Source organism: Dermacentor silvarum, chromosome 1, assembly GCF_013339745.2.
Source record: "Dermacentor silvarum isolate Dsil-2018 chromosome 1, BIME_Dsil_1.4, whole genome shotgun sequence".
Classification (NCBI taxonomy): domain Eukaryota; kingdom Metazoa; phylum Arthropoda; class Arachnida; order Ixodida; family Ixodidae; genus Dermacentor; species Dermacentor silvarum.
The window spans coordinates 304798107-304810764 of NC_051154.1; the positions used below are offsets into that span (position 1 = coordinate 304798107).

The 12658-nt window shown below is 42.7% G+C and overlaps 2 protein-coding genes across 3 annotated transcripts in view; one reads left to right on the forward strand and one right to left on the reverse strand.

Moving 5' to 3' along the window:
* LOC119437269 (40S ribosomal protein S24) overlaps positions 1-3140 on the reverse strand; it is a 28141-nt gene extending 25001 nt beyond the window's left edge. The window contains exons 1-2 of one of the 2 annotated variants that reach the window (XR_005189303.2): positions 3060-3140; positions 2627-2695 (exon numbers count right to left, since the gene is read on the reverse strand). Coding sequence is in view for 1 of the 2 variants with exons in the window: in XM_037704311.2 (XP_037560239.1) it covers positions 2627-2695; positions 3060-3062 (72 nt within the window). In the remaining variant the exon portion in view is untranslated. The remainder of the gene's footprint in view (positions 1-2626; positions 2696-3059) is intronic. The other variant, XM_037704311.2, reaches the window with a different exon arrangement.
* Positions 3141-3204: 64 nt separating this feature from the next.
* Positions 3205-12658, forward strand: part of LOC119437271 (poly(ADP-ribose) glycohydrolase-like) — a 66099-nt gene continuing 56645 nt past the window's right edge. Inside the window, exons 1-11 of the mRNA XM_049660405.1 lie at positions 3205-3644; positions 3712-3874; positions 3954-4017; positions 4109-4183; positions 4310-4387; positions 4493-4582; positions 4665-4799; positions 7523-7609; positions 8141-8205; positions 12130-12232; positions 12302-12462. Coding sequence (XP_049516362.1) covers positions 3548-3644; positions 3712-3874; positions 3954-4017; positions 4109-4183; positions 4310-4387; positions 4493-4582; positions 4665-4799; positions 7523-7609; positions 8141-8205; positions 12130-12232; positions 12302-12462 — 1118 coding nt within the window. The 5' untranslated portion in view covers positions 3205-3547. The remainder of the gene's footprint in view (positions 3645-3711; positions 3875-3953; positions 4018-4108; positions 4184-4309; positions 4388-4492; positions 4583-4664; positions 4800-7522; positions 7610-8140; positions 8206-12129; positions 12233-12301; positions 12463-12658) is intronic.

Below are 12658 nucleotides of genomic sequence, written 5' to 3' on the forward strand. Positions count from 1 at the left end.
CAGTGGACATATAAATAGGCAGATGATGAATTACTCCGACAAAATGCCTTGTAACATTTATAAAAAAATTTAGAGCATTGTCACAAGCACTGCAGTTACTAAAGCAGCAGTCAAGCCTGTCAAGTGATAAAGCTCAAAATGAGTGGTTCAAGCCCAGAATGCAGCAACAATGACTTTATTCTACGCAACACCACTGCGGTGTACTCCAGTTTACTTCTGACCACCTGAAGCTCAATGTGCAACAAGGTATCGAGGCATGTCCCTCATGCTGTCACATGCAAACTACACATACAACTGCTGTAAATCAGTAAGACCCCTGATGTGTAACCAAATGGATCTAAAATGGTAAAATAAAAATTTATAGAAAATTTCTGTGTCATTATCAACTAGTTTGCTGCATGCCCCTGGGAGAATATCACAGGAATATCAAAGCTGTACCGTGCTTTTATTTAGCATTTGCTTTTACATAATGAACCACTTTCTTTCTCAGGGCACAAATACACCGAAAGCTGCGAGCACAATGTCTCAGCCTTTACTAGTGCTCATGTCAGACGCACATGCAGCATATGCAGTCACAAAGGCTGGGACACAAAAACTGTGCTTTCGGCTGAACACAAGCCCACAATACAATGTCTGGCAATGATGAGCTGGTTAAACATAATGAGATGTATGATAGGCTTAACATGAGGAAAAAAAATTATTAGGATGCATTATAAATTTTATATGCTTAAGCAAATTAACGAATTAACCGTTAACTTGACAAGGCGAGAACATTGGTCTAAAATCTAAATAAATGAGGGAGGGCTGCTGCAGCTATTGATAGAGAGGCATTAAATATAAAGAATGGTGCAACTTGTGGCAGTGTCACTCGTATATTAGCATACGTGCTGGAGTTTCAGTTAGCAGAATAATCATGTAACGGCACCAAACTTTATGGAAGGCATTGAGTGAAGGGGTTTACGCCCCAAAGATACACCTAGCATTTGTGGGAACACCTAAGCAGGGTGCTCTGGACTAATTTTGAGACTGTCAGATTCTTTAATTATCCACTGAAATGATTACAACACGAAGGCTTTTTTTTAGCCTTGTGTCCACACAGGAATGTGGCTAGTAATCGAAACTGTGACCTGGTGCTCAGCACCACAATGATACAGCCACCAAGCAATCGCAGTGTGTTTAGGCAGGCCATTAAATCATCGTGAAGGTATGGCAGGGCATTTCGTGAGGCAAGTATCAAAGTAAATTACATAATGGAATACAATATACATGCTGCAAAAAAGATAAAGTTGTGACAATCCTCTAAAACTACTATTTGCTTCTATCACAGAACACCAAATTATTTTCGATCGCAAAATGCCTACAGTCAATTGATTCTTCCTCCATGTGCTTGTTTATTTTAAATTTATTTCAGTTTGCAAGCACTACAAAGCAATAAATTCACAATGTCTTGTCTCCATAAGCATACATTAAACACTACTGCCTTTGCATTTTGCCTAATTTTTTTTTTCACTTGCAAACTCTTCATTTAATCAAAACCAGACATGCTCAAAACCACCTAAGCTTCCACTGCGAACTTACACAGTACACTTACAGCTGTCGGAGTTGGCTTAGAGGCATCAGTGTTCCGGAATGTGATTTCGCCTCCCAATTAGTCCCAAGGACCCCAATTACCTCTCTAGGGGGGGGTGGGGGGGGATTTACCGTCGGCGCGATGTCATTTACAGCAGGGCTTGACCGATACACGACTACACTTGGTTGATAATACCGGTGTCACAGGACTACTTTTGATCACGATTAAAGCCCGATCCGGATCGAAATTCTCGACTGCGACTGGCTCCCTCGCGCAAAGGAGACAATCACGACCGATAAACTCGATCCGGATCGGGCTTGATCGCGATCAAAAGTGCGCCGTGTGATACCGATGTCACACGTAACCGCGATTAGACCCCGTGATCGCAGGCTGACGCCTGCGCCCTCTAGCGCAATATTCTGAAGACGCTAAAATCAAAAATTGAAGGCAGCTAAGTAAATATGTTTCAAAACCTTTTTTTCAGCAATAGTAAGCTGTAAAATTGAAATGGTGTGCACATCTAACCATATTTTGCCAATCTGAACTTGTAGCCAATGCATTCTGCAGTTTTGAGAGTTGCCGACGACCAGCACACGACAATAACTCTATCCGGATCGTCGGACCGTGCAGCAGCGACCACTGTTGATCGCGATCAATAACTGATACGGATCAGCCCCGATAGCGATCAGAAGTGTACGTGTGACACCGGTACGACACCCGTATTAGATCAGCGCGACTCGGGGCCTGAACAATGCCAGAGCTGCAAGGGACGTTACTATAGTACAGTGAGCAATTCCACCGAGACCCAAAAACATGCACCGCGCGTTTCATTTCCAATGGGATCGTCTGTCTGACATGCACTGAACGACTTCAATGCAAGTCAGGAGCGGTAGTTGACGCGATACTACCACAGCGCTCCGATCTCGGCACTACACACGTGCTTTGCGCCATGTTAACGGCTAGGCATTTGAGGCTTTGTGTGCAATAAACGTCAACGACACCTGTCCGCTGCTCGGACTGCGAGAAACAACCAATATACAGCAAGAGTGCTCTTACCATTTGTTTTCTGCACAGCAGACGGTTAGTCATGTATTTTCGGGTGCGCACTGTAACTGACGAGTCGGCCTGAAACAAACAAAAAGAGCCAGGGGCTTAAGCATCGGCATCGTATTAAGTGCCATGTGTTTAATTCAAAAACCGAGATTACCACGCAGCAAAACGTCGTTGCCCTATAGCGAAAAGTCAGGCAGTTCGTTGATCATAGACACCATCCTTTATATTAACACGCACACAGAAAGCATACAACCACAGCGCCCGAACGCCGGGGACAACAGACAAAAAATTTGTCAACATCGAGACTTCAGTAACGTAATAACCAAATTAAATAATGTACAGGTTAGTTGTGCACGCAAATACAATTAATTCATTATATCTTATAGCGTGTAATCAATGATTAAAGTGGATTTTAAAAAGTACTACACAGACGTACCATTTTGCCTGCCCACGAACAGCGCCGGAAAAGGAGGTGGCCAGTGGAAGTGCTCAGCAGCAGCGTCTGTGACTCCAAGAGTAGACGCTAGGCGGCTGTTGAACTTCCGTTCTTTCCATTCAGAAGTCTTCTGCAACTTCCGGCGACTGCGTCATCTGGTTCGGAGGCTAGCCTAGCATGCGCGAGAACCAAGGTAGGGTCGTGGATGCGTCGTGTACGCGCTTTTTGTGTCGCGAGGTGTGCGCACTTTGTTCTGTGCGCGCTATTTATATGAAGTCGCTCAAGGAGGTGCCTTCTAGTCGCCGAAAACGGTTGTAGTGACTACAAGGCGTCCACTAAGACGCCGACTGACTCGTGTGCCTTCATTTAAGTGTGACAGTGCTGCGCGAACGAGGCCTTGGAAGTCGTACATCTGTTCCGTGATCATCCGTTTTGCACGGCGTGAGTGCGGAACCCTAAAGCTGGCGCCGATCATGCGCTGAAGAAAAATGAGCGATGGCGTAGGACCCAGCAAAAAGCGTTTTAAGCAAGTTGACTTGCAGTGGTTTCTTGCAACAATGCTGGAAAAGCGTACATCATCCAATGGTATGGTTGACATAGCTGATGGCAGACAGGTCAAAGTTGAATGAATCATTTGTTTCCTTTTTTTTAGGGGCACAAACAAATGCACAAAAGCACTCAAGTCCCGAAAACACCGCACAGTTCTCAGATGTCCAGGGCAGCGCACAGCCAGCTGAAGACTCGCCTGGTGTGGCAACTAAGTTCAATTCGGATGACTTGGAAGAGATCAACTCGTCGCAAGAACTCTTCCCTGAGTATGCCACTACCGCATTTCAGTTTATGACATCATTTAGTAAGTGGTATGCAACGCTCACAAGTGCTTTGTGTGTGCAGGCTTGATGCTGCTAATTCGCAAGTACCGAAGTGTTCATCGGATTCGGAAGAAACAGTTGTTGACGTGAGCTCAGCTTTAATGCCTCGTGTATTGTTATCCACAAGTTTTCATATGCATTACCTCTAATACTGCCTTCATTGGGTCCTCATTCCAGTCAAACGATGCGCCATGTCAGAGCGCTGAAATCGGTGAAGCATCACTTTGTTGTTCAGAAACCCAAAGTCCGGACGTAAGAGCAAGTTATTTTTTTTCTTTATTTTACGTTCTCTCATGTTGTTGCTGCCCCTTATCATTTTACATAGTGGGAGCTTCAAATGTCCTTGTTTTTTGTTTGCTAAATATTTTATGCTTCTAGGACAAAACAATACCAGACAGCTGCGAAGGTATGTCAAGCTCGCAGCAATCATCAGGGTCTGAGGAAAGTATTCCTAGTGTAAGTCTTGGATTAGTCAGTCTTTTTTTTTTTTTTTGCCATTTTTCTTGCTCTGGAGCTCCCAAGCCAGTTGCCAAACACCTGACTGCGTTTTTATTGTTACAGTACAGCGCAATCCCAGAAAACTTCAGGCGTACACCGCATTGTGGAATCCACTGCCCACAGATGAGCCGTAATCACACAGTTCTCTGCAAGGTCGGTTTCAGTCTTTCTTAAACTCATTGCATCACCTTATCTTTTATTCTTACACGAAGCCTTCTCTTTTTTCACATGGCAGGTGATGCGGAATGAAAGTGGCATTCTAAAGCCGTGCCCCCTACAACCATATCCAGCTATTGCCATTGACAAATGGGATGGCGCACACGTCCGGTTGCCATGTTCTCCTCAGAGCCAGTACCCACTTGAGCAGGGAGTAATAATGCTTTAAGTTACTTCTCATTTGACATTTAAAGGAACACTAAAGAAAAACAAAATCAGTTTAGATTAATCAAATATTTTTTTCAAAACGCTATTGTTAATTTCGCAGTAACAGGTTGATTACTAGAAGACAAAATGAAGGCCAAACTTCGAGCGTGGACATTCGGCCTTGGTGGTAAGACATACTTTGGATTGTTTAAGCACACAGACAACGAGGACGAGTGAGTAGACACATACAAGCGCTTGTGTGTGTCCACTTGTCCTCGTTGTCTATGCGCTTAAACGGTCCAAAATCTGCCGAACTTCAAAATTTTTTAAAACTTCTATCTGAAACCTCAGCGCGAGTGGGTCAATGTGACGTCATGTATTTCAAATTATTTTATCATATTTGGGCCATTGTGGCATAGTAAAAGTTCTAAAAACTTGCCAAGTCCAGTACTTTTCTCCTTTAGAATACAATGTTTTCCGTTTTTACCGATCAACAGCTTAGTAGGCCTGAGCATCCACTGTCAAAATCCATGACATCACGGTGAGCTGTTGCGGAAACTTTAAGGTGGCGGCACCCCGTCTTTCATTTTTGTGTCATTGCTGGCTTACCAAGGCCCCTGTCACAAGTAGGAGTGGCTTTTTCTGATATTGTAGAAGTGTAACTTACTGATGCAACTGAACTTACTTTTTTCTTTATGTCCCTTTCAGTGCAAATACTGTGCCTGTCACATTTGTCACGTAGGCTTGAATGATGTTGCCCAGAGTGTGGTATTGTTTGTCAATTGCCCATTGGGCTAATGGCTTCCTAGAAGAGGAGGTATGAAGCACTATTCCTTGCAAAAGTTCATGCTCGGTAGAGAGCTGTCCAAAACCTAGAGTGACCTGTAAATGCTACACGTTCAAACACATCTTTCACATGTTCCAGTTGGTTGTGATATGCATGCATGTTTTCCGTCATGGGTTCTCATTCTCACCGTTTGAAAGGATTATTTGGAAGCTCTTTGGTTATGAAGGGCTTACTTTCTCATTGGTAACAAAGTTTGACGTGTATTATATGAAATGGTTTGAATGAGGATCTAATTTCAGACATGCATTTTGTAATAAGAGGGAATAATTGTAGTTTCAAATATAGTGAGAGTTGCACTAGTAGGTTACTATTTTCGTGTTAAAGAAAAGTAATAGTAGGACCGTGGTTCATAAAGAAATTACAACGTAAATGTTATTTTCTTTACTAGGTGCATGGACAAAAATGATTAAACAACCTACTGATAATACTTTTCATAGTTGGCGCATAAGTTCTGCCTGTGCAGGACACAGCAGCACGCACTGTGCCATGCATATCATAGCCCATAAGCTTAGTTTCTGGACATCTGGGCCGGTATTTTGTAGCGATGCCTCTCCGGGATGCTAATGCCTTTTCGCACTTGGTCAGTGGTCAGAGCGACGGTCCGCTCACGTTATCAGCGGGATCAGCCGGCCGTGAGCGGTAGATGATAAGACTAGTATAGAATAAAGCATAACGCATCGCTACAAAATGCCGGCCCAGAACACTTCACATGACTTTAGGTGTTTTTGCTCACAGCATGGCATGTTAGTTAATTAGGTAGCTTTAAAGGTGTACTGACATGATGTTTCTTAATGTTCATTTTTTGCATTAAATGAACGTTCGGGGCCTCTAAACCCTAGAAAAAATACTGGCAGGCCTCAGATAATCCTAAATAATTTAACATAGTAGCTTTCGTACAGCCAGTTTCGGTTTTGTTTCTGCGCAGAAGGTGGTCATGTAGGAGCAGGACATTGCAACATTTTCGCACTTGCTCCAGCTCACGCGATCATCTGCTTTGCTGCTACATCGACCCTCACGAGTAGCAGCACAGGAGGCAATCGAGCGAACCGGAGTGGGTGTCAAAACGTCGCAATGTCCTTCTCCCACGGGACCACCTTCTGCTTCAAAACGTCACAACACAGTAGAAATGAAAATAAAATTTTTCAGCAAATTTTTTTCTATGTAAAAAATTTTCTCTGGCAATGCGCCCATACCCATTAAAATGAGCAATTAACAGCCAACTAGACCTGGCCAAAGGTAAGACAGAAAAGCAATAGCTCTGGTTTCCAGTCTGGTGATGGTGATTGTGCACTTTGCAACGGGTCACCATAGTTTGTCCAAGTGTCCCAATTGGCATCACCGCAAAAGGATAAAAGAAGAGACATTTACAGTATTGGAGGAAAAAATTTTAGTTAAGAGATTGATAGGACCGGATCCGTTACAGGCATAGGTAGTAGTACAAGGTAGATATAGAAGTTTTAAGGAAGAGAAAAAATGTTAAGGAGATTTATACAAAATGCTAGAATTAAAACATGTATAGCATACCTGATTGAGGTGATGAGGTGACTATTTGTCACCACTCCGTTTCAAAAGGGATGCCAATAGATCATCATCATCATGTTTAAAAAAACAATAAAATAAACGAAAGACCTTTCTCATACTCAGGTTGCCATCACAAGTTCTTGGCAGTCTTCACAGGAACATAGAACATTTGCGATGCAGTAAATCTTGACTCATATTTTGTTACAATTTTAGACTGACTACAATAATTGCAACAGCATTTCAGGATTAGTGCTTTCAATTTTTACACAAAATGCAGAGTTGAATAGCTTAACCTGTGATTTTTCTATCGGTTAAGTTCTTTGCTCATTATATTTGCAATGTTTGTTACGTTGCCATGACAGAACAATGGTGCTACAACACTTCGGAGCCGGTGGGAGCTGATCGAAAACTCTCTCTTGGGGCCCATCACAGACTCGCACAGCCTGGTGGTAAGCTTTGAACTTTACATACCCTGTACTGCAAGTATGGGGGAAAGGTTGCACCATTTATGAAATTATTTCCAACTGCTAGCATAATCAACCTATACCAATGCCTTGGTATAGGTTGATTACATATGGCTAAACTGCTTGTACAAGGCACGAAGATCAAAGGGACAACCTTTGATTTTGATGGTTGCCTGCCAGTTCCAAGCAGGTGTTGTGGGCATGGCTTGTTGATTTTCAGGATTTAACGGCTTTTCCAGATTTCGTTTTCTTGGTGCAACCTTGTAAAAATCGATAAATGCAATTAGGATTTCAAGTAGCTCTAGATCCCGAAAATTCTATGGTGAAAGTTGCATAAGACATTTTAAGTTTTTGTTGCCGTAGTATGCCTCGAAGATTATTATTCTGTGCACAAGCACACACAGTCCTTGTGTGCTTATTTTGGCATGCTTCTGAAGTCAAAATTCCTGCAAGTTTCACATAGTGCTTTACTGGAAGCTTCAGCGTGCATGTACTATCTGTTTCTTCTTTTTTCAGAAAGCCATTCGCCAGTACAATGGACGGGTTTCTGCCAATTGGAACTTCAAGTGCCTTCACAAGTTCTTGGACAGGTACTGCAGAAACGGGGTTGCTTTATTGCTGACTGGGGCTGTAGTGCTTGTGGGCAGGGTGCTGCAAATGTTACACTATGCAACTGGGTGTTACGCCTGAGCATCACTTCAGCTTTATCAGAAATGAGATGACACTTGAAAATGACAGCCAGCTCGTGCCTGTTTCATCTTTTGTTTAAAGGGACACTATAGAGAGAAATAAGCTAAGCTGCATCAGTAAATTAACAGTTCTACAATAAAAAAGTCGTTTTTACCGTGAGAGGAGAGGCCTGATAAAGCAGGAAAGACAGAAACACAAAGATGGGTTGCGACGCCAACTTGAAGTTGCCGCACCAACTTGTCATGACAGCTTGAATTTTACTTACATCTGCTCAGGCCTAGTTTGTTTTGTATTGTTAGAGATTGACTACATTCTAAAGGACCCAAAGACAGAACTTAGCTAGTTTGAAGAGCTTCTACTGCTCAAGAACGGCCTAAATACGAAAAAAGTACCACTTTAAAATCCATGATGTCACCTTGACATAGTGATACTGGGGTTTCAGCGTGAAAGAAGAACTGGAAGTTTTGCCTTTCATTTTCTCTTCGAGTAATAAACCTGTTACTGCAAAATTAACAAATATAGAGTTTTTAAAGAAATACATTATTGGTCTTAACCAGGGCTCCACAACATACGGCATTGCGGGCCGCATGCTTTTTAGCTGCCCGTAATTGAGTTTGGACTTCTATAGTGTGCTGGTAGGCTGCAGTTAGAGCGTGGCCATATGAGTGATCTGATTGGCTTCCCTCGTGATGTCATCAGAAATACTTGCAGCATGCCACTCCATTAAGCTTATTTTTAATAGCATATGTATGCATAGTTATTTGGGTACCTGTAAAAATAAATACACAGATATACAATAAACAGACATTTCCTCGAACCAGTGGTTCCACCTGAGAATGCGGATCATCTGCTATAGCTGTTGTCCATACACATGCAATTGTGCCAACAACTACAGTGAAATACGAGTGATTGATGTTGAAGAAGTCATGAAACTGAGATATGTGCATTAATGGCAGTGCTGTGCAGGTGTAGAAGTAACTTCGTTGTACTTTGTAAAAATCGTGTTGTTCACACGCAGTCATGTCTGTCACCTCCAGTATATCAGAAGCAACGCTCTACAATTATCTTCTGCTTCTTCCTCGTTAGGTCCCAGGTATATTCATTTCACAAGGTATCACTAGCAGTAGTTGTATCTACTATTGTTCTTTAAAGGGCCCTTCACCAGGTTTGGCCATTTTAAACAGACAAGCACAGTATGTACATTACGTGCTTACGATCTAGTCTGCAAAGTATTGCTTTGCTGCATGTTGCGAAAACAGCTAAAATTTTGAACCAAGCGCCGCGCCCCCAGCCGTAGAGTCGAGGTCAGACGCACTAGTGCGCCTGCGTAATTCGCATTGCTGATACATCACTCACCGAGACACGTGGCTTCGAGAATTATTCAAGGCTACAGCAGTTATTTGCTTGATCTGTTGCTTCACTAGACGATTTACAGTTTAGAGAAATGATATAACCTACAAATCGAATGTCTGCAAGTCTTTGTTTTACTCTGTGCCGTAGCAAGAGGAACGAACTTCTGTTTTGTCTGCTTGTTCCCACTTCGTGCAGTAGCGCTCACAGAAAACAAAGCTATGTCATTTTCTGAAGGATTCCAGCCCACGATCCTGCTCTTTGATTCGCTTGCATCTGCCTCCGTGCTCATGTGGCACTGATTTATAGCGTTAGTCAAGTGTTCTTGTGCACATTACCCAAAATCATGCGCTGAAATGAGACAAACGCAACAGCTTGCATGCGAGATCATCACCGGAAGTGCGCCGCGCAGCAAAAACACAAAAGAGAGAAGAGAAAAAAAGTGGGGCCCATAACATGCGTCACGTGATCCTCCAACTCCGGTATGGGAGATTGCAGGGAAGGTATTTCACTTGCTGAGGCTAGACGTTGGCAAGTGGCATGAGTGTCTATGTTGGCGGCGAAGCTCACCTCCTGAAATCATGGGTTCGCGGCGCTTCAAATATTTCTAGCTCTGCTATTAATGACCCAATTTGAAAAATTATTGCAGTAGAACGCTCCCTAGAGGGCATGTAACAACTTCCAGCATATAACCAAAGTTTGCGATGTGGCCTGGTGAGGGGCTCTTTGAAAGGGTGTCGAAATATGATTTTATACTTTGTTTACTTGCTTCGTGAGTCTAACAATGAGTTATGTGGGCACTTTTTAAAATACACAGGCTGAAAGAAAAACATTCTGTCTGTATGTCCTGCGCTCCCAATGACATTATAAGCCAACCGTGAGTAGCTGCCGGTAATATCTATTGCCATAGGCTCTACTGCAGCTGTACTATGCTATCAGCTTGGCTCAGCTTTATGTTGGCTTAGCTAGCTACCCGAAATGGATGGAGGTAAATGAGAAGACACCTGAATGAGAAGCACTTGGCACATCACTCTTTTTGCTGGAGCAAAGTCTCTTATGAGTGCACACAGAAGGCTTGGCTTGCTTGACATCTTGCTTTGTTGCTTGTCACTCAATTCCACGAGATGGACAGCTTGTAAATTGCCAGTTTTAACAATATGCTTCACATGGCTGGCTGTTCAGTCCTCTACACAATCTCTTGAATGGGTATGTGTGTGTGCATGTGGGCTTAAAGACCAACAGCCACAAAATTTTGGACTGCACAAAAAGCCTACTTTGAGATAATGTTGATATAGAACAGCCTCCATGCAATATCTTAAATTTGAAATACGAGCAGATGTGGTCGCAAAAAGCTTGCAAAGAGAATACATTTTTAATAAAACTGGAAGAGACTCCACCATTACTACTCGCTGGAAATGAAAGGGAGCCTAGAAGATTGTGAGCCAGCTCAGCTCCTGGGTGTGGACCTCCAAGCTTGGTTGGCGCCTGCGGCATGTTGAAAATCTCGTAGGCGATGGGCTGGGATTTGTGTCATATCCACCAACAATCAGGTGTTCCTGTCATCGGCTTGGGTGCTTTTTACGAATGTTATTAAGAGAACTAGAAGAAAGGGAACTGAGAGGCCCAACTTTTATTAATCATATCATAAGAAGCCAACAAACAAGGATACCAAGAACAATATAGGGGAAATTAAATCTACTTACTAAATGAATTAAAGAAATGATAAGTTAATGGAAATAAAAATGGCTGAAACAACAACTTGCCGCAGGTGGGGAATGATCCCACATCTTCGCATTACGCGTGCCATGCTCTTACCAATTGAGCTACCGCAGCGCCGTTTTCCCATCTGCTTTCTGGGCTATTTATGTTTTTACTACTCGAACTAACCCTGGGAGTGTTAGCCAGCGCCACCACTCACAAGCCTTGGCGGCGGATGTGGAACATCCTTTCTGCCGCAGGCGTCATGAGTACATGATCTTTTTGGGTGAAGGCAACTGGTCAATAAACCCACACATGCTACCTGAAGGCATCAATGTTTCCAGATTCTAGGCGCTCATTACGTAATGAATGAGAAGAAAGGGAACTGAGGGGCCCGATATTTATTAAACTAGAAGTTTACCAGCTGTGCAGCTCTGCCAAGATTGCTTCAATAGCATATTACTACTCAGTTTGTAACCAATTCGTTAGTAACCAGTTTTGTTTCAGTTGGCCTTTAAATGGCCATGATCAGCACCAAGTTCGTGGCATCAAATTTTGGAACAATGAAAAGTGAGACAGAGAGTGTTTCAGTTCTGATTATACATTTATTGAAAGCATTGGTCAATGCAGCTATGAATGTTGTATAAATTCAGCCTTTCTAGTATTGGTATACAAGAGTGCATGAAAAGGGACTTTGAATTTTCACAGGAGAAGCCTACAAAATGTGGGTACTTATGGTTATGACATATTATTGCGGTACTTGTCGCTTTTACTCAGGAGCTAGATTCCAGGGAGTCCAAGATCTTCTTTCAAGTGCTGCTGCCCAAAATAGTTGCCTTAGCACTTCGCCTTCCGGCTCTAGTTACTCAGGTAAGATTACCCTCTCACCCTTTGTATTGCAATTACTGACCATCCTAATTGTGTGCTTGCACCTTTCAGCCAATTCCCCTTCTGAAATCTGGTCAAGATCAGATGATTTCAATGAGTCAATTGCAAGCTGGTTCCCTTTTAGCAAATGCATTCTTCTGTACATTTCCAAGGAGAAATACACTTAAAAGCAACTCTGAGTACTCAAATTACCCCGACATCAACTTCAATAGGTAAGCATCACGTGATTCTGAATTTTGTGACAATTTGTTTGCCTCTAGTACTGACATGGCATTTTCTGACAGTTAGCTTTTTGCAATATGTGAAGGTCCCAGACCTAAAAATCCCAGAAAAAATACTGGCAAGCCTTAGAGTGCTCTAAATAATTTACTATTATGTATATAGCTTTTCTATGAACCACTTTCGGTC